Source organism: Ctenopharyngodon idella, chromosome 8, assembly GCF_019924925.1.
Source record: "Ctenopharyngodon idella isolate HZGC_01 chromosome 8, HZGC01, whole genome shotgun sequence".
NCBI classification, from domain to species: Eukaryota; Metazoa; Chordata; class Actinopteri; order Cypriniformes; family Xenocyprididae; genus Ctenopharyngodon; species Ctenopharyngodon idella.
The window spans coordinates 6,259,668-6,283,890 of record NC_067227.1 but is presented as its reverse complement, the minus strand read 5'-3'; the positions used below and the strand labels follow the sequence as shown (position 1 = coordinate 6,283,890).

The window sequence follows — 24,223 nt, the reverse complement described above, 5'->3', positions numbered from 1 at the left end:
AATGCTGCAGCCTCGCAGCGGCGTTACACACAGCGGTAATAGGCATTGTGGTTGACTACCTACTGTATATAAATACATTATAGAAATTTGTTTTCAAAGTTACTGAAAAAAATTTTTTTTTCACATTTTTGAAGAGTCAACTATATAGCAATGAAGACAAAGAAATTTGTTTTAACCATGTACTTTAACCAAATACTTTGAATGTTGCGATCCTGTCGGACTTATGATAGCTACCTGAATCGTAACAAAGCACTGTTGGCCAGAGGAGAACTGGCCCCCCGACTAAGCCTGGTTTCTCTCAAGGTTTTTTTTCTCCATTTAAACACCTATTTGCCACTTGTCTGCCACCTGATGGAGTTTGGGTTCCTTGCCGCTGTCGCCTCTGGCTTGCTTAGTTGGGGACACTTGACATTTGATATTCAACAGTGCTTTGATCTGCCTGCATTGACACTATTCTTTTAAGAGCTGCTGTGCAGCCAAATAATGTACCAGTTATCAATGTAAAGCTGCTTTGACACAATCTACATTGTAAAAAGCGCTATATAAATAAAGGTGACTTGACTTGACCATGTAGCAAACCACTATGCTTACATTTCTTTGTCTTTTATCCACGAATGAGGAATACAAGAAAGCAAACAAGTGGGTAGGTTCTACAACACGGACGTCGCACAACTTGTTTACAAGCTTGCCTCGTTTTCTCCTTCTCAGGAAATGTATAAAGAGACTGGACGTTACAAACCAGTACTTAAAAACAGCCTTAATTTACACATTATTATAATTATTATAATTATAATAATTATAATAATTATAATTATTATAATTTTTTCATATTGATATGAAATGTGACTCAAAAATACTTTTCTGATGGCAGTCAATAAAACAAAACTGCAAATAGGTTTTTTTTTAAAAAAAAAAAAAAAAAAAAGAAAAAAAAGAAAAGCGAAATTGCCAAGTAGGCCATCTTTAGAATAAACCATTTTTTAGATCAAAATCTTGTCCCTCACAAGGTCAAAATCTTGACAGCGCAGCTCACATGAATGACTGAGCTTTTGTTTTCTTATTCGTCCCATAACAACTGGTAGGCAGTTTAAGAGCTCCTTTAGGGTGACCTCAGTGCTCCCAGTGACGCAGACGGTGGTTATGGGCTCTCCAGGCGTGCAGAGAGAAGACTCATGTGGATGTTGGAATTACTGAATTACTAGAGTGGGATATGTGGGTTTGGCCTGGAGCTACACACATCTGTCAGGGGCTGAAGACTGGCAGAGAAGATGTCTAATGATTAAGGAGCTCTGGGAAGCTCTGATATTCATGACTATTTTGAAGAGTGAAGGGGGATTAAGAATAACTATAGTCACCCGGTCATTATTAATGACAACTTATTGAATTAATGTTGATTTGAAATTAATTGTATTATGCAAGAAGAAAAAAAGTGTTGACATAAAACTAGATGATGTACAGTACTAGGAAATCAGTTTAGTGCCCTTTATACTAAAATGTTTATGCATACAATGCCTCAGACTCAAGTATTCCAGAAAGACATGTAATATATATATTCTCTGACAAATTATTTACATTATGTGATTTTTTTTTTTTTTTTTTTTTTTTTTTTTTTTTTTTAAAGTTGTATACATTTTGGAACATATATATAACTGTTAAAATAACTGTTTTCTATTTGAATATGTTTTACAAAGTAATTTATTCCTGTGTTGGCAAAGCTGAATTTTCAACATCATTAGTCCAGTCTTCAGTGTCACATGACCTTTCAGAAATCATTCTAATAGGCCGATTTGCTGCTCAAGAAACATTTCTTATTATTATCAATGTTGAAAACAGTTATGTACTTTTTTTTCAGGATTCCTTGATGAATAGAAAGTTCAAAAGAACAGCATTTATCTGAAAAACAAAGCTTTTGTAACATTATACACTACTGTTCAAAAGTTTGGGGTCAGTAAGAATTTTAATTTTTTTGAAAAGAAATTAAAGAAATTAATACTTTTATTCAGCAAGGATGCATTAAATCGATCAAAAGTGACAGTAAAGACATTTATAATGTTACAAAAGATTACATTTCAAATAAACACTTCTTTTAAACTTTCTGTTCAAAGAATCCTGAAAAAAAAAAAAATAAAATAAAATAAAATATTATACAATAAATATACAATAAATGTTTCTTGAGCAGCAAATCAGCATATCAGCATATTAGAATGATTTCTGAAGGATCATGTGACACTGAAGACTGGAATAATGATGCTGAAAATTCAGTTTTGCCAACACAAGAATCAATCACATTTTTAAATATTTTCAAATAGAAAAGTTATTTTAAAAATTGTAATAATGTTTCACAATATTACTGTTTTTACTGTATTTTTTAATTAAATAAATGCAGCCTTGGTGAGCAGATGAAGCTTCTTTTAAAAACATTAAAAATCTTACTGATCCCAAACACCCACTGACACCCACTAAAATGTCATTCAGTGTAACAATCTTGTCAGGGATATTTACAACAAACATCAATTTATGCCAAGATGAATTACTTATACCACAAATGCTAATTACTTGTAATTTTACATTTTTGAACTTTGCCACTATCCTATATTTTGCCCATTTGTCAGCAAGAATTTTATACTCATTTAAAATGCAATAAAATTTAGTATGCTCACTTATTTTATATATTTTAATACGCACAGGTCAGAATAAGTATGTTGTTTAAATTTTTACGCAAGTGTTACACTGAGTGACAATGGAACATTATTTCACCCACATTTTGACATTTTATTCTCCCAAAACTTATTTGAAACCTTAAAAGTAGACATTTTACTTGCATTTAATGTGCTTTCTATGTATATAAAATCACTTTTGAATTTCTATTGATGCGGACATCTAAATGTCTTTGACCCATATATATTTATACTTCTTGATTCTGTAATTTTATTATAATATTTTTCACAAATAAATAAACCATTTAAAACATTAATTAGAAAAAGTGTGTTGTAACTAATAGTTTACTCAGCATTCTGGGAAGTCTATGCAGTAATCATATTTTCTAAAATAAATAATTGCACAAACAGTACACAGTGAATGAATATGACAGTGGCAAATTGGATATAGTGCAACATAGTTTGAAATCAAGGTTTTAAAGTTTGACACTTGTGCATGGCCAGTAACAGCAGAACTCACCTGTCCACATTGAATTCACATGAATGGACTGTCACACACAGATTACACACACTTTTGTACAATATGCACACCTCAAAGAATCTAACAGCTGGATGAGTTGAAGTTTGCATTAGTTTGCATTCGTTGAAGTTTGAAATAAATGCATATTTACATAATGCCGATGGTATATGAGAAAGATATTATTAATAACAGAAAGGCAAACCCTATAATATTTTTTTAATATACCGTTTAGTCTATGAATATTCACCAGTCTGTGAAAGCAAAAAGGACGCACCCTAAACTTTTCTGCAATACAGTTTATCAGATGACAAATACAGAAGGGAACAGTACATTCAGGGAAGGTTTGTTGGTCGTCAGAGGAGCGCATAACAAGGTTTAGATGAGATCATCTGACACCCGAAGGTGAACTCAGCACATATTGAAATAATGTGAAACAGGTGCCACAGGCAGCAGACATAAGGTGCTTTCACACATTAAAGGATTAGTCCACTTTCAAATAAAAATTTCCTGATAATTTACTCACCCCCATGTCATCCAAGATGTCCATGTCCTTCTTTCTTCAGTCGAAAAGAAATTAAGGTTTTTGATGAAAACATTCCAGGATTTTTCTCCTTATAGTGGACTTCAATGGTCTCTAAACGGTTGAAGGTCAAAATCACAGTTTCAGTGCAGCTTCAAAGGGCTTTAAACGATACCAGACGAGGAATAAGGGTCTTATCTAGCGAAATGATCAGCCATTTTCTAAAAAAAAAAAAAAAAAAAATCAAAATGTATACGCTTTATAGGCACAAATGATCACATCACAAGTGCTTCCACCAGAACGGGATTCCGTATTCTTCAAAAAGCTTACGCTGAATGTCCTACGCCTTCCTTATTCAACTTACGGAACGAACGCGGCGCCAGTTCCGTTTTTTCCGTAAGTTGAATAGGGAAGACGTGGGACATTTAGCGTAAGCTTTTTGAAAAATACAGAATCGCGTTCTGGTGGAAGCACTTGTGGTGCGATCATTTGTGCCTATAAAGCATATACAGTTTGATTTTTTTTAGAAAATGACCAATCATTTCGCTAGATAAGACGCTTATTCCTCGTCTGGTATCGTTTAAAGCCCTTTGAAGCTGCACTGAAACTGTAATTTTGACCTTCAACCGTTTGGAGACCACTGAAGTCCACTATAAGGAGAATAATCCTGGAATGTTTTCATTAAAAACCTTAATTTCTTTTCAACTGAAGAAAGAAAGACATGGACATCTTGGATGACATGGGGGTGAGTAAATTATCAGGAAATTTTTATTTGAAAGTGAACTATTCCTTTAAATTAACATAAATTACCATAAAAATTACCAGATTGACTTTTCCGGTAAATACACAAATATGTTGTTTAAACAAGCAGTGACATTTCGTCTTTTTACTATTAAAATACCATTTCACACATCAGAACTAAAATACCGGTAAACTCTGTTATGTCAATCAACAGAAATGATCTTTAAATGCTGCACTGTTTTCTTCATCTGCCTGGGTGAGGAGAACCACTTTAGCTTTACTATCTGTCTAATCTGACAACACTGTTTGATTTCTGAGTGATAGGCGTAGGGGGCTGATCTCACAGAACACATTTTTGCTTTTAAAAATGAGACGCTGCACAATAGTACCCAAAACAAACTGTTGATGAATGGAAAAGACAGGGTCTCAAGACATAACAGTCATTTGTGATATGCTGATGAAGCAAGCTAGCACGTTTACATAGAAAAACTATTAAAATTATTACTGTAAATGGTAATCTCGTTAGCTCCAGCATAACTATTACTGACCCAAAGCAGATTTCTTACAAGACTTCTTTAAAGCACAGCTTACTACACAGACACTCAGAGAGATGTTTGCTGTTTGATTACTAGGAAAGAAGTGCTTATAGTTTTAGCTCTTAAATACATAAGAAATTAATCGATATACAGTAAAGAATGCACCTAGCAATTAAGAATTCCTTTTGCTGCCAAACTGACATCACCATGACAAATGACAGTTCTGAGATCTTAAGGCTTTAACATTTAATTAAATTTCAATTTATCAACTTCAATGGTGCCAATGACTTGTATGTTAACAGTCTATCACAGAGCTGGACAAGTTAATCTATGCTGGTTTACTGCAGAAAACTTGGCGATTCTTTCTAACCAGGCCACTGTTTTTAATGTAGATCAAACAAAATGGCATCACGAGTCAGTATGCTCACTGATGTACCAGATGATTTTTAAATAAAATGCAGTTAAACTTCAACTTCAAATTTTACCATGGATTAATAAACGGTACCCACGAATTTCCAATTCATGTGCTCAGATTTGTACCCACAAATTCATAATCCGTGCGCAAACTTTCGCAATCCGTTCCCACAGTTTCGCAAACTGTACTCAACAACTCAACTGTATCATTTACATGATAATGTAGTAAAATAATAACAGGCTAATAATAATAATAATAATAATAATCATCATCATCATCGTAAGTGCCAAATTTTTTTTCTACCGGTGGGTGACCACATTCCATACAATTAATTATACTTGTTATTAATTTTTCAAGAGTAGGCTACTGTCTTTTTCTGTGCTATTGTGCGCTTGATGACTTCATTACACAGAAGTTATTTGTGTCTCGTGAAGAGAGACACATGGACAGCAAATACATAAGCAACTAAACAAAAACACATATTTCCATGTTGTTCCATGTTCCAAAATGTAATTTATTGTTTGTATTATGACACGCCAGGTATGGTTTATTAATCTGTGGGCGTGATTTGTTACACTGAGGGAATCTTTAAGAATCTGTGAGCATAGTTTATAAAGTGAGGGGACTGATTTCAAAACTGTGGCGACGGACTAATGACCCTTGTTTTTTTTTTTTTCCCTCCTACAGGTGACTACCCGGGCTCCGAAGGTTTTATTGTTGAAACACTAAATAGAATGGTAGAAGATGAGTAAATTGTGAAATTAAATATTGTGTCGAAGTGTGTAACAGTCGACATGTCATAAAATGTGACATTATCTCAGGACAAAATGTGCAACGGGTGCTTTCTGCAGATGCAAATGGGTAAATGTTTTTTGTGTGTTTTTCTTTAAGTTAAGTTCTTTGGTTGCATGTAATATTTATATTTATTGGACAAATTCTGTGTTAATTAAATTTTATGAAACTTTTAGATTTTATAAAAAACTCAATCAAAACATCAACAATGAAATTCATAATTAATTTTCATGCTGTGTGCCATTAATTAGCAACAGCATCGAAATAGTACAAGAAGAGAAGAAACCGAGTAAAACACAAACTGCCATAACATTGGGCTGCTCAAGGCAGTTTTTCACAGGGATATAACTTGTGTAATGCTGCCTTCACATGCTATCAAGAATGATCCTAAATATAAGTTTCCTAGCCGGAAATTGGACATGAATGCCCTCTCAAGTTTTATTTACTACTGAGAATCTCAGAGATAATTTTGACACGCGGGTTTCATAAACTTTGTCATAAACTTTAAACATGGTGTAGGAGAGAACGATTGCTGCTCTGATGGGTATTCTTTACTAATTTTTCCAAAACAGCTACATCACCTTGTTTTATTGTTAAAGAAGTGCACATTTACATACATGAATTACCATTTATAGCATATTGTACTGTATGTTTTTTTTGTTTTGTTTTTTGACACAGCAAAAATAGCATGTATTTGACTGAAATTACATAATTTCAGTCAAACACGAATGGAGCACTACATTCAAAAATTTAATATCTTCAACACATTTCGTATTTTATGTCATAGAATAAAACATGATAGTATCTTGAGCTTGTGCTAACCACAGACCTTATTTCAGCCATTTAACCAAAACCCATTCAAAAAACAAATTGATTTCGGGACAATGGAAACGGAAGTGCTAAAATGCTAACTCGTTTCCGTGTTTTGGCCTACAAATTTACGTCATACCTGCACCACTTTATACCCTACACACAAAAATGTCGAAATGCCAAAATGCCATTTTGGCAAGTATTCTCATGAACAGTCGGTTACTGACTGACTGTTTTAACTCTGAAACTGTGATGCAAAGTGTGCATCACTTTGCTATATGACAAAACGCAATTGCTCCCATGAAAGTTAAACCCTAATTTCAGAAAACTGTGCATAAATATGCATTAATGATGGAAAACTTATAAAATGTAATATATAATATGTAAAAATCATGTAGGCTTATATGCAGTTGTAACAATACTATGTGTATCAATCTACAATCTTTTGAGAAAGAATTTCAATGCATTGGTGATTCGATTATTTCCCAAACCTAGTTTAAAGCATTGCTACTTTAATACTCATATCAGTGTATGCATTTACCTTAATGGTGACACTACGTCCAGTGCTGTTGTCGTGCATGAAGACTCGCAGCATATGTGGGATGAGCTGTGGCAGGTAGAGTTTGAATTCTCCACCTAGTGCCACCACAATCTGCTCAATCAACAAAATAATGGTGTTCTGCATGGGGTTGTTTGGAGTCCAGTATTCCTGTAGAAGAGAAAACACCATATCCCAGTGTTCCCTACATGAGTTTGTTTTTGCAGCGGGTGGCAACATCTTCCCCAATTTTTTGTGTTATGAAATACGTTTTTGTTTTTTAATAATAAAATACTATTTATACAAACAAATAAAACTCTGTATTACTCAGTACAGACAGTAAACACAGCACTAATTCTTGGTTAATTGCGTTTTAAGAAGCAAGTGATTTATCTGAGTTATCAGAGTCAATTTAGCCAGTCCGTGATTCAAACTGATGACTCTGCTTTGATTCTGCCTCCAATCGGTTAAACTGGTTCATTAAAAAAAAAAAAGAATCAACTGACACATTGAGCTATATGTTCATTTTAGCATTCATTTAACAAAGACAACTTAATAGAAATTTGTGTTGACTGTCAATATATTACAGCATACAGTCAGACACTTTTTATATTTTTTTACTAGTGGGTGCAGGACACTATAGTTAATTTATGTAAGTAAGTGTAGCAAAATAAAGTAAACTGTGACATATTATACCCGAAAAATTCTTCATACAGAGGACTACCAGTAAAATTTATAAAAATTTGGGACCAAAAATTATTCAGACACTTTGACCTGACCATGTTTTGCTTAAGTGTTATCTGACATAATTAAGATTATTTTTTTCTGATACAGTTTAACTCTGAGATCTTGTCATATTTTATTACCATTTTTTTAAACTATAGTGAATAAACTATCATAATGAATGAAATGTTCAAGGTATCTGAATAAATTTTGGTTTGACTGTATATTAATATTTATTATAATGTTGTTTTGCATTACACACAATTAACAAATTCACAAACTAATTAAAATAAATAAATTACCAAATGACAGTAACAAATAAATTATTTTTGCACTGGCACTGCAAGTTCAACAGCGATGCTGAATAGCAGCGAAAAAATGTGGAATTGGGAGTTAATGATGTGAGTGGAAAGAGTGAATCAAGTACTTCATAAGGCATCCAATATTCTCTACTTGTTGAGTACTAAGACAGGCACAAAAGGAAAAAGTGTCAAAGACTTTAGGGGCCTATTAACACTTAATGTGTTTTTACTGATCAGATAGCTGTCCGTTAAAACGGTTTAATTTACACTTTTCCACATAAATGTGTCTCCACAAAAAGAATACAAATCTGATCTTCAATTCACACGACATATGCAAATTCAAGAGTTTTTAGTTTTAATACAACTGACACGTGTGTGTTGAGTGAGTGATCAGCAAATCAAGCACATGCAACAGAACTGCTCTCTCTCTCTCTCCTTACCGTCAAGTAACATTAGTGATAGGTGCATCGCTTTACTTTCTTTGCTACTGGCATATAGCAAAGACCGAACAACAAACTTTTCAGCAATGACTGTGAGAAAGGAATGTGTCGACACACTCGCATCTATGCTGCTGTGCGCTCAATCCACTTAGCATCCTTCACTTTTCAGCATGTACACAGTAGCTATACAGGTGTAAATACTGAATTTATTCTTAATATTCTATTAATTAGATCCATTTACTTTATAGACATTTTTAATCTTCATATCTCTGTTTGTTCTGTTGTCTGTGTTTCTTTGTCTGGACACAACACTGTACTGTACACATGCTGTGTGGTATCGGTTTTTGGTATTGGAGCATTTTAATGAGTACAAGTACAAGAGCATAGTATCAGGCCTGATACCGATGGTGTCAGTGCATCCCTAGTATTAAGTGCATATTTTTGAGGCCTAATAGTTTGTTTTACTGAGATGATGTGTGAATGAATCTCTCACCCGGATTAGCGTGAAGATATCATCCATGTATGGCCGGATGTGGATCTTGACAAAGCACACAACCATCCCCATCTGCTGGAAAAGGAACTGAAGAAGAAAAAAAAAAAAAAAAAAAAAAAATCAGAGACTAAAATTAGAGAAAGATGCACAGAGAAAAAGATAACAGGATAGGTACAACCAAAACTTAATTGCTAGACAATTCCAAAATCAGAAGTAGGCTACTGTACATGTTGATTTGATGTCAACTTCAAGTTGAAGAAATATTCCAGGTGTGGAATTTTTTTCCTAACAAAATTCAAATTAAATCAAATGATCAAATAATCAAATAATAAACACTTAAATTCTCAAAATGGCAGCTCAAGTTATGAATAAAATGTTAAATGCAATTTAATTTCCTCATTTAATGAAGCATCAACTATATGTTTCATAAAATAAAATTAAATACATTGTGTATGATATTTCATTATCGATCTATAACCCTGTCATAATTAAAACTATATTACAATGTCCAAATGATAAATCAATTATTTAAACCATCTCAAACGATATATCAAATGCTCAAATCAACATCCCAAATCGCAAATCAAAAGCTAAAACTGACAATGCAAATGATAAATCAAATTAAAATAAGATGTTCCCCTGAAATGTCAGTCAAGGGCTATGGGGGGAGCTCGGCAACATGACTAGCCAGTGCAATGGATTTTCAAAGTTATTTATTTGTCCTGTCCCAAGTTAGGAAGACCAACTCACAATATTCCCTCACAGACCATCGAGGCATACTTAATGAATCCTGTCAATGCTGCAGAAATCTCAAAGTTGTTCTCTATAAATATCAAGTTACTAGTATCTTAATCTAGTTACTTATACCATTTAGCCTATGCTCGCCGTCTACATGTCACGACAGACAGCACTTACTGTATGGACATTAATGCCATTGGGGCTAGACACAAAGCTAATCTAATGGTTAAACGAAATCCACAGTTTGAGCATTTTTACTGTACCAATTTTTTAAAGACCCTAGAACGTCATGTATTGCATTCTACTAATGACCCTGTATGCTTTTGGGATGGGCAGACAAGGTAATTTCGGGGGTAGCCTAAGCTCATGAATCATGATTCATCAGATGGCAAATGAGCCATGTGCAAGAGCTTACAGCGAATGCATTTACTCGCTGACCGACTCAATCACGCGACCACTAAAGAGCACTGTCAGATCCAGTGAGAAGTGCTCGAGTTCTCCCATACAATCCACAAATCAAATGCCTCGTAATTTAAACTAGTTTAAAGCCAGATGAATCAGTGCTGACATTCTCAACAACACTCGCGTCGAAAACGGAAGAAACGTTAGGCCACTATACAGTTTACTATACAGTTAGAATGCTTTTCAATCCACAAGTCACCAACATTTACCATGATTTACTGTAGTAACACTAACTGAAACCATGGGATTGTGGCAGAAATGTGGGATTTTCATATAGAATTTTATTCTGGCCCACGTGCGAGAACAAACCTCTTCTGGAAGCTCAAACTTGCTGCGTAACACACGAAAATGAACCTCATTGGTTACGCAGCACGTTTGAGCGTTTGTTCTTGTGTGTTAATCACGTTCGGTTGAGCTTCTGCTTATGTTCGCTGATCAATGTTTACATGCGAGTAAAAGCCTATATTAAATCTGTTCGTCATAACAAGCGATCAATTCTCTTTAGAAAATTTGTACTAAACTGCTCATTTCATATGGATTAGTTTTTCGATGTCTTTATGAAGTTTTTGAAGCGTCAAAGTGGTATTTGCAAAGTCTATGGAAGGAAATCTGACAGCATTCTGTCATCAAAAATATCTTAATTTGTGTTCTGAAGATGAACGAAAGTCTTACGTGTTTGGAACAATATGAAGGTAAGCAATTAATGACAGAATTTTCATTTTGGGGTGAACTAACCCTTTAAAATCCACTTCAGTTGAAGGAAACAGTCTGTAAGTGTGTTCATTTCAGGCTTAAAATGATTCAGTTAGCTGTTAAGTGTGTCCCCAGCTTTAGCAGACAATACACCATAGTAACAGAAGAACACGTGATGCAATGCAATGGCAAAGCATCAACGTGTTTTTGCACTTCTGTGTGATGCATTTCTGGGTTTCATCTGATTTATGCTTTAACGTTAAATTGTATTTTTTTTTTTTTTTTTTTTTTTTTTTTTTTATAGAAAGCATTACCTCATAAACAAAAGAAAGCTCAAAAGTGTCCAGAAAGCTCAACAGAAACTCAATGCACTCAAAAAGTTCTGCGATTTTCATTTACAGAATTGTACCTCTCTGATGCTGGCATCACACACTCTGATGACGTTGAGAAAGGTGGGCATAACCTGAGGCAGGAACTGCACACATTTCAGGCCAAGCGATTTGAAAATGAAGGTGACAGCCTGCACCACCATGGTGTGGTGATTGGACAGCGACGGGTCACGTAGGATACGCATCAAAGTCACTATGGCAACTGCTGGGTAAAACTCATCAAGTGGCAGGTTGCCCATGTTGACCAACATCTCACTGGTACTGTAGTCAGCTGTTGAGAATAATAACATTCAAAATGTTAGATGTGAAAGTCAGGGTGGTGGCTGCAGGGGGTATGGTTTAGTGACAAAGGTCATTATATTTTGCATGAAGAATAGCAAGCGTTTCATGTGTATAATAAAATATAAAATATTTTGTGACAAATATAATATTAGTAATGAAAGTCTTCTACATAAGCTACTGACCAAAATTATTCAAGATCCTGACAGCTGTGTATAAACTTTCTTCCTGCCACTATTCACTGAGCTCACCTTCCTATTGCTCTGTTATTACAATAAGAGGGTCAGCAGGCAGTTCTCTGCCTATGAGAATATTTTTCTTGAAGTGAAACTGGAGAAAAAGTACAGACCCAGACAGAGCTGCCCCAGACAGTGACCTTTACTTTATTCTAATGCATCACTCGAGAGATATCCACACTTCCTGCTGCATGCTTCTTTATGAGGCCCTGCTGTTAAAACTATTTATTCTCTCTGCACAACAGGAGATGAAAGTCTGAGTTGGTGGACTGATACTCTGAAGAACGACTAATGAGGCCAAACACTTGCCATGAGGAGCTGTAATACTAACAACCCACTCAAATCTTCAATCTTTGCTCATGGAACCACAGAACATTTTTAAGCCAATCAGTCTCAAATGTCATGTGACTAGTACAGATAAATGTATGTGACTCTAGAGCCAAAGTAAAACAGCATCAGAACGATGGAGAGAAACAAGCTGAAAAGAATTACTAAATTATTTTTTGGCACATTATGCCACAAATGCTGTTATAACTTGTATTGAGGGAACATTCCATTAAGGTTCTGGAATTGAGAAATAGTGGACATGTTGTACACTGTGTTCAGAGGGAGAAGAAACGTCTTTGTCTGATAACTGAGAACTGTTTGTTCTGGCTTTTGGGCACATGCATATGAAATGAGGAAAAGAACGATATGGGTGGAAAACAACTTGTAATTTGATAAACTTTAATCATACCTTTAAAAGACTTTATTGTATGTTTATAGAGAGCACAGAATTGCAAAAAAAAAAAAAAAAAAAAAAAAAAATTCTACAAAGAGAGTCATCAATATAAGGATGAAATGTCCATACAAATCTGTGAGCACGCTACTCAGCAATGCTGGCTGTGTTTCTGGAAAGATAAATCTGTGTATGCAGATGTGCTCTGTTTGCTCTGGAGAACGTGTGTTGGATGGACGGCCTCTTCTATGCATCTGTGATTAATTGTGTTGATGTGAACTCACATTAGCATGCTTAGAGCCCATTGTGTCTAGACCTGCATGCTCAAACAAGCTATGGGTGCATCTGATCACCTGAATCCTGGCTGGACTTGGACTCTGAGAGGCTGACAGCCGAAGCATCGCGAGACTGGTCAATCATACCGATATTCACCTTGTGTTTGTAGGGATCCAGAGCTCCAAGCAGACCTAACACACGTATAGCCTAACAAAAGGGAAAGCAGCACAACTTCAACTTAAAAATGGAAATGGCTTAACATTCTAGAGTACAAGTCCCATAATTTTTTTAAAGCAAATTCCATTTTCTCTGGAGAGAAAACTGTTAAATATGTAAGAATAAAAATATTTTCTGACATAAATTTAACAGATGACAAGTAGCTATTTTTAAGCACATCAAATGAATGTATACTCTTGTATTAAACAATTATCAATTATCACACAACAGTGTCATCATTTAAGATCTGTTCTATTAACAAATTAACAAATTAATGATTTACCAAAAATAATTTTTAGCTGTGCCCCATATTTTGCGTACATCCCTGTTAAAGCATAAATACCCTCATTAAAACAGTAAACAGTCTTATTCAATTTTCTTAATTTTTATACAAACTGTTGACTGCATTCATCAAGCTAAAAAAATATATATATATATATATATATATATATGAATGGAAAAACATCAGTTTATCAAAAACTACAAATCAACATTTTGTCCCAAACTATTTAGCCCTAATAAGTAATTGTTTAATTTATGCTAAATGTGTAAACCTGTTTCACATTTAGTCATTCTTATTTGTTTTTGTTTTAATTTATTTATTGCACAAATTTTCTTCCTTTTTAAGATTATTCAATGATCATTGCTAAAAAAAAGAAAAAAGAAAAAAAAGAAAGAAAACTAAAATAACTAAACCTTGACTTGAGGTGGAATTTCCTTTGTTGTACCCAAATTCATTGAACATTGCATTCAATGACAAGAATAGAAATCACTACCTCTCTCCTAATCCCCTGGTTCTGTTCTGTCTTCAGGAAGTTGAGTAGCACCTCTAGTAGAGATGGGTACTTCCTGTATGGCTCCACCACATACCCAGTACTGGCTACTTGTTGACCCAAAGTCCAAAGTGCCACCTGGTGGGACAGAAGACAATAGTGTGTTATTGTTTATTTTATTTATGATTGCCAAATATCCATAATAGGTTTTTGGCTATATAGAATAAAGCAACATTATCATGAACATCAGGATGATTTTAATAGGTTTTGTATTTGGTCTTTAACATTTCTAAATGCTGCATCGTTACATTAGCTTCACTATCCTTTTCCAGTATTTCCTGACAGTGAATTAGAAATGTATGAGAAAGTTATATTGTTGAATATAAATCAGTGGAAAACGCCATATTTTTACTAGATTTTACCATTATTTCTCAATACATTAAACATCTTGAAGTAATTCTGCAACAATGAATTTATTGAAATTATGGTCTCTCTGAGAAAGAAAAAAGTAAACAATTTTTAAACAATTTCAGAACAAATGCACAAATATCAAGATAATAAATATCATCAAAAGAATGAAAAATATCCAAATATTTTTTATTTACATTGGTCAGCTCTGTGTAGCAATATTAAAAGTGCACTCAATCAGTGTGTCCAAATATGTCTACTTCCCTACTACATAGTAGGTGAAAAGCAGTACATGGAATGAGCAGTATGTCCGAATTCATAGTATTTATAAAATAGTAGGGGGAAAAGTACCAGAATAGCCTAATACTTCCGTAAAGATTCATCCAATAGACACTTTCATATACCATGAGGGAACTGACACTGTAGATTACATGATAAAGCCGCATGTTGGATGTAATACATCTGGATTTCATACAACATTCATACTATATAGAACATTTAAGCTTGCAAAGCTTGTTCTTCGTTAAATGTAGTAGCTACTCAGACAGTATGGGATTTCGGATGCTGCAAAAATTGTTTTGGGTTCACTAATATTGCAGTCATTTTGGACTTATACTGACACGTAGTGGTGTGGATGCAACTCATTCAAAATCTTCCATCCAAAGCTGCGAATTTAACTTGTGCACAAAACTGGAATATCACATCAAACATTTGCGAATAAAGCACCATTTCCATCCCATGTGTTCAAGAGAACAAAATAGTCACTTCCTGGGAAAATGGTGCAAAATACCTGTAATAAAAATTGAAGTTGCTGCAATCAGTGAAGGCTCAGGCATTTCAGAATGATCAAACCAACATTTGAGATGCTGTGCAATGAAATTGGTCCACTGGTTAAGTTATCCAATCACATCCACTGTTAAGGCAAAGTCACTCGAGTTTTTTGTTGCATATTGAGGAATTTAGCCATTAAATACAATATATTTTAAATTGTAGTTTATGTGCATGTCTTCTTATAGGATAAAAATGTATCAGTCTTTATTAAAGTTATATACAAGTTTATATATATATATATATATATATATATATATATATATATATATATATATATATATATATATATGTCTTTTATGCACATTTTTCAAATTCTTGGTGTTCCATCCAGCATTTTTTTTTTTTTTTACAATAGCTCAAAATGTGCATAAAAATAGGTGAATGAAAACATAACTATTGTCAGAGCGGTTACTGAGATGAAATGAGCTGTATTCAGCTGATCATCTGATCTCAATAAGCTTGTCTTCATGAGGTTACCTGCTACTTGCAAATTAAAACTTTTTTATTAATCTACTGGCAGGACTGGAGTCTTTATCATGTGGGTATACGTGATTTTAAACCTACTGAAACAAAAGCACTATACATTTATTTCTTTCTTTTTTTTCAGTAAGGATATATTACTGAGTGCACTTTTAAGCTGTTTTATTGAGAAAACGATTTTTTAACATTAATCTAAAAAGACAAATAAAGCCCAAGACACAGTCCAAAGAAGGTAAAGTATTTAGTTACATGAGCTTCTGTGAACCTCGAGCAACCTAAAACTAACCTAAATCATCCAAACTCTACAACACTCCTGATTGCTAAAGCAGAATCTCACAACGTCACACCAAGAATGAAAGCCTTGTGTAAAGTTTTGTAAATGTTGAAGACATCTGACTGCACCTCATAACAGGACTATAAAACCTTTCAGACTCAAAGCGTGCACTCTAGACTGCCTCCAAATATTATCGAAGTATGCAAGTACATCAGAATGTTTCCATTGTTGTTATGGAGAAGGAAAAGTGCCTTTAATTACCCACAGTGCTTTGCAAAGGACAAAAATCAAACTGCTTCAGAGGCAAGAAAATAGATGTGCATAAAAGTACATCTTTTATTTTTTAACAGAGAATACTTTTTTTTTCTGTTAAGAACAGCATAAGCTTACCACCAGATTGAGACAAAAAGCAAAGGATATTAAAGCTACACTGTATTTTTTTTTTTTTTTTTTTATTAATAAAATGTTATTAATGAGAGAGTGAAAAAAAACCCATCTTCCATTCAAACCATGTCTTTACCCAAATACACTTTGATCAACCTATAATATCGTTTTACATTTTAGAGCTGTAAGGACGGATTTAGCTGGAAATTCCATACATTTGTTTTTCATTACAATTGGCTGTCCTCCAAGCACCAGGCAACTATAGGCAGCACTGTTGCTCTTTTGTATAGACCAGGTTTTTAAGAATACTGAGCAGGTCTTGATATATAAATGTTGGTGGTCATATGTTAATGACCTAAAGGTTGTGACATCTAAAACATGATGACTCCTGGGTCATTTTTGCAGGTTAGCTTTAATAAATGGACAATAAATCCTTGACATACCGTATAACATTCAAAACACACAAAATCTATTTGCTGAATTTGGTCCAATCTCACTGAGGTTAATGAAACTGCCAAACCTTGTATCACACTACCAAATGGAAGAAAAAAAAAAAACATAACAATGGGCCTGAAGTTTAACATGGGAATTAGCAAACCTGTCGCTTGGCTAATGAAGATGAGTCCTGCAGCATGTCCATAATGATGGGGAACAGCTCATCCATCCATTTCCTCATCTCCAGTCCACTCACCTGGTACATATATAAAAAAAAAAAAAAAAAAAAATGGACAAGCTTAACATCATTTCAACTAAATAAAATAAATGAGCTTTCAGGGTTGACAGACTATATTTTGAGCGTAATGTAATTTTGAATGTGAATCATCCAGGTGGCTCTAGTTCATTGTTTAATACCAACCGTAGTAGTCACATCTAACATCAGCATTTATCTGCTTTGGAAAAAACGGTTCGCTCTGACACTTAACCCGTTTCTCCAACCTCAGCTACCTCTTCTTACCCAGTGTCCACAAGCATTCGGTCTGTATGTTTGTCTTCTCTACTTCCTCTCCTTCACAGAGCTACCCTGTCTGTTCTCCTGAATGTTTCCTAAATATTGTGCAGAACTGAGTAGGAAGTAGACCTGTTTTTTTTTTTTTTTTAAAGGCACTGTAGATGATGTCAAAAGATCATGCTAAAAAATGATCCATTACCTGGTAGGGGTTGAACGACTTATGTGATTAAAGTCGAGTAGACTAGTCACTGATGACATCATTAATGAACAAATAAGCCTGAACCTCAAGCTGAGACTGGAACGTGAGTTGCCTTGTGCACAGCTATGGCATATGACACAGCGCTCCTACATTGCTCCTACATAACAGCTTATTTTTATCAGCTCTTTTTTCTTTGGGTCATTTTATTTCTCACAGATGTCTGTTTGTTATAAATCAGATAAGATAAAGTATCACAGTAAAGATTACACTTCTATGCATTCACCTGATCAATATTGAGCATCCAGATGGTATAATCAAACATATCTTGTGGAGCGCTCTTGGATTATGCATTTATTTGTCATTTTAACTGTTGGAAACAGAGTGTAAAAGTGGACTTCAAAGATTTCTTATCCTTTTGCGCCTTCTATAGCTCATGATCCATGACTAGTCATTGTCAAGCTTAAAGTGTCAAAATTAAAGTCGACTAGTCTGTGTAACCTTATTACCTGGGCAAGTTCTCCAATGGTAGCTAATACACTGATAACGACTGCAGGGTTTGGATCAGGATCTTTCAGCTTCAAGATGAGGGCCTGTGTGAAGAACAAAATTGGAAAAATGCATTACAAACATTTAGTCACACTTCAATAACATCACAATCTACATCTAGAAAAGAGACTGGCAAGATATTAGATATGGGAATCATAATGAATTTAAAATTCACCTCTAAAATTACACAAGTTAATTTTGAATAAAAATGCTAAAATAAAAAAACATTATTTTTAGCTACATATCTTTTTTATTAAAGTACTATTAATAGCAACAAAACTGTTAAAAAGTTTCTTTAACTACACATTGTCACATGAACATGTCAGTAATTAATCCTTTACTAAGCCCCACTTTACAAAACATTACTGCCCAATCCTACATTATATGCCGACCATATTAAACACGTTTTTCTCTTAAAAAGTCTGGGGGGAAAAACACAGGAAACACAGTGTGTTTATCTAGTTTTACAAATGTTTTAAAAATAAGTTAAAATATTATTTACAGGGCAATTTAAGAAAATAAATATTGATTCTTGAAAATTCATGCTGTGGATTAAACCATGAAAGTCCTCATTCTGAAATAAACATGATTAACATTAGGAACACTAACATTCCTCAAATCACAACTGTACAAATGATTATGGATCTTTTCCAAGTACAAACAAATAGACTTCCTGTTACAAAAGTTTACAACACATTTGACACCAACCCGAAAAACACATGCAGAGGACATAAGGATGAGACTGTACCTTGAGAATGGGCTCCATGTATGGGCGGATGAGTCTAGGGGCATTAGACACCAAGTGACCCAACATGCGGGCACTTTGCTCTTTGTTTCGGCCCACACCGCTATGTTCCAGCTCGGTCAGGATCTGGACAGAGTTTTATTGCATTGGACAGTACCCAGTTTGACATTATTCAATTGTGTAACTACTGTATAGACACATTCATAACAGATGTGTGACAAAACAACAATTAATATTTGATCTAAACAAAGACTGTATTATATTATAATAAAAACAAATAAAACAAGAACTCTTCTAATGAGAGGGCAGTAATAGTAGCACAGCTAACATTAAAGGTTTTCAAGCAATAAAACATCTGTATAGGTTGCTAGTCAACAGTTAAGTGAATTTGTTGAGATGCCAGGGAAAACAGAGTCAGACAAGGCTGACTAGAGCTATGGTGACACAAAACAGCTGCTATTTCAGCAGAAAAACCATTTACTGACTGCCATCTGTTGGTAACTGAGATGAAGTAAAGTCATAGCAAAGAACGGCTACAACTCTTCTTAACTTTTTTGCAGTGTATAGCATGAGTATGTATACTGGGCACAGTATTAAGTTTATTATAACCTACTACATTTGGCCAAATGTGCAATATACAAAAAAGAACACTGTGTGAAGTACTGTATCCCACAATCTTTAACATCTCTATTTTAAATCATTTTATTGGACTGCCAAGACTGAAGACATTTTTACACAAAATTTAGATACAGTACTGCAGAAGTGTCTGTACTGAAGTACCTTTGAACCCAAAGCCTACCCTACTAGGGTAAGCCTGGGTTACTAGGATACCTCTGTGGTTAAGAAACAAAATTATATTAATTTTAGGTTTGTAAAAATTGCCCTTCTTGCAGGCCCCCCAAAAATGCATATCTATGTTGTGGAAAACCCCTGAGCCATTACTTCTATGTTGATTAAAGAAGTATCTTCCGATGCCCCCATTCCATCTGAATCTGATCACGTAGATTCAAAATCCATCAGATAGCGCATGGTACCACAAACTGTAGCTCAGGGGTTCTCAACTCTGGCCCTCGAGGCCTGCTGTAGCTGAACACACAGCAGCTAGGCCAGATCAGACTGCTCTTGGCCACTTCAAGTCTTGAATCAATTTTTAAATGTGCCTCGGTTTATATTTTACATTACATATAATGTATAATTATATAATAATATGTATAATATACATTATATAGAACTATTTAACATAGAATTAACAGTTTATACTCCATGTTTAATGTCATGATTTTGAGAAAACAATATAGCCTATTCACAATATAATATGAATAAAAAAATAATAACTGACAAATATTTAATAAAAGGATTTGGAAAATCTATTAACTCCAATTTCATGCAATTTCTGCAGGTATTCATGAGATAATGTGTACATAAATATTACTCAATTGAGCAAGTTGAAATGTAACTCAATTACAACAACATGAGTGATGCAACTATTGTCTTATTTCATGCATATTTTTATCCAGTCTAAAATCACAGATATGCAAGTACAAATTTGAACTAAACATTGTCTTTTCAAGTGAGTTATATTTAAATTACATTAAATTACAATTACAATTACAAATATCAGAGCATCAGATAATTGGTAGCTTGCTAATCAGTGCGATATCTAGAAAGAAAAAGGAAAGATGACAACCCTTTAAATTATGAGAAATCACATTACAATTTTGAGAAGAAAAAAAACAAAAAAAAAAAAACACACACAACGGGGGTGGGTAAAACTGGCAAAACCACCGCACACCCTGTAAATGGAAGGTGAGAAGAGATCGACTTATCAAAGTATCCCATTTTTTTTTTTTTTCTTTTTTGTCCTGCACATGAACAGAATTTTAGAGACCATTTGGGTTTTCAAACAGCAATAACCTGTTTTGAGGGCAGAACCTACCTGGTGGCAGAAAATCTGTTATGGGAGATCTGAGTTTGAGTTATGTGGTTTTTGTGATGTCAACTCCACGCTGACAAAAATGACAGTTCTGCACTGGCAGTCTATGAAAGCCATGCAAATAAAAGAATAAAAACGTAATTTCGAGTTTATATCTCATAATTTTGACTTTTTTTCTTGCAATTCCAAGTTAATAATTCTAATTCTAGAAAATAATTTTAGAAAAGAAATCTAAAATCAGAATTGCAAGATTTAATATTCTATAATAGACAGACTCAAGATTTCAATATTCTGCCTATTCTACATCCCACAATTCTGTCTTTTTTATAAATTCCAAATTTAGAGATATGAAATCGCAATAAAATTAATTAAATTATAATTAAATTATATTTTTAAATAATTTAAATATGGTTAGAGAAACCAAAAGAATTAATCATATTAGTTGGCTTAATTCATTTAGCAAATAGATATTTTATTTAGTTATTTGCATGCTTAATTATGCCTGTTAAAATGTGTTGTACGAGCTACTGTTATTGTTGTATATACTGTAATCGTATTTCATCTACAGCGCACTTTCAGAGCCGCTCTGTGCAGCGGCACAGTAATCAAATGATGTTTTCCTATAATAATGTAGGGAACCACATGTTACACATAAATCATGTAACAGTTGATGTTTTTACTTGGGCTACATATAAGATTTAGGTTTCCAACTGCCGTGTGTGCTGAGTGAGCGATCAGCAATCAAGTGCATGCAAAAGAAGTCTCTCTCTCTCCTTACCGTCAAGTAATGTTAGTAATAGGTGCATCGTTTTTTACTTTCTTTGCTACTGACATATTCGACTGAACTACAAACTTTTCAGCGATGTCTGTGAGAAAGACAAGTGTGCTCAACATGCTAGCACTTCTACGCCACTGTACGCTCAGTCTACTTTGCGTGCTTCACTTATCAGCTTGTGCACAGCAGCTATACAGTTGTAAATATTGAATTTATGCTTAAAATTCTGTCAATTAGATACATTTACTGCATAGAGTCTAGAGATCTTTAATCTCTGACTTCTCCATATCTGTTTGTTCTGTTTCTTTGTCTGGACACAAACACTGTACTGTACACACACTGCGTGCTATCGGTTTTTGCTATTAGAGCATTTTAATGAGTACAAGAAAAAGTACACAAGCGCATCCCTAGTTATAGGTTTAAATATTATTTCATGCTGTAACTGTAAGGCGAATACATTATTGCCCCCTATGACCTGCATATGCGAATATTATGCAGATCTACTGTTTACATCAAATTTATGCTTTAACAGTGGGGTAATCATCACAGGATTCATCAGTACAGTCTATCCATTTAATGGCTTGCAACCATAAACGTCTGCGTTTAGCTTCAAAGGGCATCTTTGATGACAGTATTCTTTAAAAATGAAGAAAATCTTTTTTTGCATTTCAATTCTGACATCCAAAGGCACAAGACCTTTTTTCTCTTATTCCATGGATCTTGCCCGTTTTCCTCTATTTGTTACCACTGATTTTCTGCCACCACAATGTGTGCGCAACTGCAGTGACATAACTGTGATGTCTGCTATTCTACTAACATTACCCAGAAGTACCTAGTAAATGATGACAGAATCAGTGGTTTACTTTTGAATGTGAAATGAGACAAAATAAGACATTTTATTGTTAACTCCACTTGTAATACACTGTGTAATACAATATTAACAATATCACTATTATTATTATTATTATTAGTTGTTATATCTCTAATTTTTTAATGCTGATGCTAACAAAACATCTGTACAACTAGGTGGTTGCACCAGCACCAACAGTCAGGAGCACTGAAATTCGTAAATATATAGGAGTAGTATGAGTAGTATGGTAGGATGCCATTTCAAATAAAGCCATGTGCTGTGAAAACTGTAAATACCTGAATGAGCATCTTGCGCAGGAAGGGCATGACAAAGGCCGGGTTCATACTGCTAAGACGGCCGATAGTGCAGATGGCCAGTTCACGAATCTCAAACACTTCATCATTAAGGGCCACAAACAGAGCCTGGAGGTTCTCTGCTTGTGCCAGGTGGGCATCGAAGCGTTCGTCCAGAGAGGCCAGCACACAGTATCGAATATCAGGGTCTGAGAGAAAGCCACATATACAGTGCACAGTGTAAATGAGCACACCACCTTTGAACTCACAATTCAGCAATTTCTCTTCATATAGACAAATTAAAAATCAATAACCAAAAAAAGCATGTCAATATTAATAAGGAAAAGAAAATTTTGTATTGGAAAAATGACTACACCCTCCTGAAGTTATTAAAACTAAATTAAACACTTCTGGTGCGAGTTAAAGGAAAACATTTTTTGATCAACAAGTGACTATGTTCAAGTAAAAATTTAAGTAGGAGTACTTTCTTCATTACATATAGCTGACAAAATCATTTTCAGATTCATGAATTGTAAGGTGATCATTAAGAAATAAAAAGTATATCTTTATCTTCGGGGGGTGTACTATAAACAGAACAAAAGATTCTATTCATTAAACTTTAAATCGCTAAAACTCCACTTATGTAATTCTATTTCTGAAGTAGAATCTCCACTATGCAAAACTTTTTAATTCAATTTATGGATGTATACAATTCCATTTGTATGAGAATAAACTTATTTGCACACAGAAATGTGCATATACATAATCTGTAAGCTAACATACATTTAAACAGCTGTGTCTCCCACCTGGGTCAGTGATGCCAACCACCAGTAACTTGCTGAGAACATCAGCCACCACTTGCACAGCGGTTTGACTGACCACGTGTCCGTGGCCACTAATCAGGTGAATGGAGGGGGTGAGCAGACGTGAGCAGGTACGCGCTGCCTCCATGCGAATCTCCTTGTGCTCGCTGTTCAGGAAGTGGTCAGCACAGTGGCGCACAAACTGTGTCAAGGAGTGACCTAAAAATGAACCAAAGAGAAAAGAAAAAAACTGATATTTTCTAAAGAAAAATAAGGGATGCTAGCTTATGCAAAGCTAGTTGCAAAGCATTGCTATACAGATGCTAAGGTATTCTGGATAGGCTGGGCAATACATCAGTGATGATATTGCAATAATTTAGGGAATATTAGTGTCTATATCTAGATTATTTATTTAACTTAATTTTGCAGTAAAGAATTTGTATATACTTTACAGCAAAAACTGTTCTATCCAGATCATCAAATCAT

General features: G+C 34.4%; 1 protein-coding gene across 2 annotated transcripts in view; it reads right to left on the bottom strand.

Annotated features, from left to right (window-relative positions):
- The window catches only part of mtor (mechanistic target of rapamycin kinase), a 272,554-nt gene that overhangs the window by 222,444 nt on the left and 25,887 nt on the right, over nt 1-24,223 (bottom strand). For both annotated transcript variants that reach the window (XM_051903439.1, XM_051903440.1), the window contains 10 exons: nt 23,741-23,956; nt 22,938-23,143; nt 19,087-19,209; nt 18,299-18,382; nt 17,243-17,335; nt 14,271-14,405; nt 13,356-13,485; nt 11,790-12,040; nt 9,488-9,574; nt 7,533-7,700 (listed from right to left, as the gene is read on the bottom strand). In XM_051903439.1, coding sequence (XP_051759399.1) covers nt 7,533-7,700; nt 9,488-9,574; nt 11,790-12,040; nt 13,356-13,485; nt 14,271-14,405; nt 17,243-17,335; nt 18,299-18,382; nt 19,087-19,209; nt 22,938-23,143; nt 23,741-23,956 — 1,493 coding nt within the window. The remainder of the gene's footprint in view (nt 1-7,532; nt 7,701-9,487; nt 9,575-11,789; nt 12,041-13,355; nt 13,486-14,270; nt 14,406-17,242; nt 17,336-18,298; nt 18,383-19,086; nt 19,210-22,937; nt 23,144-23,740; nt 23,957-24,223) is intronic.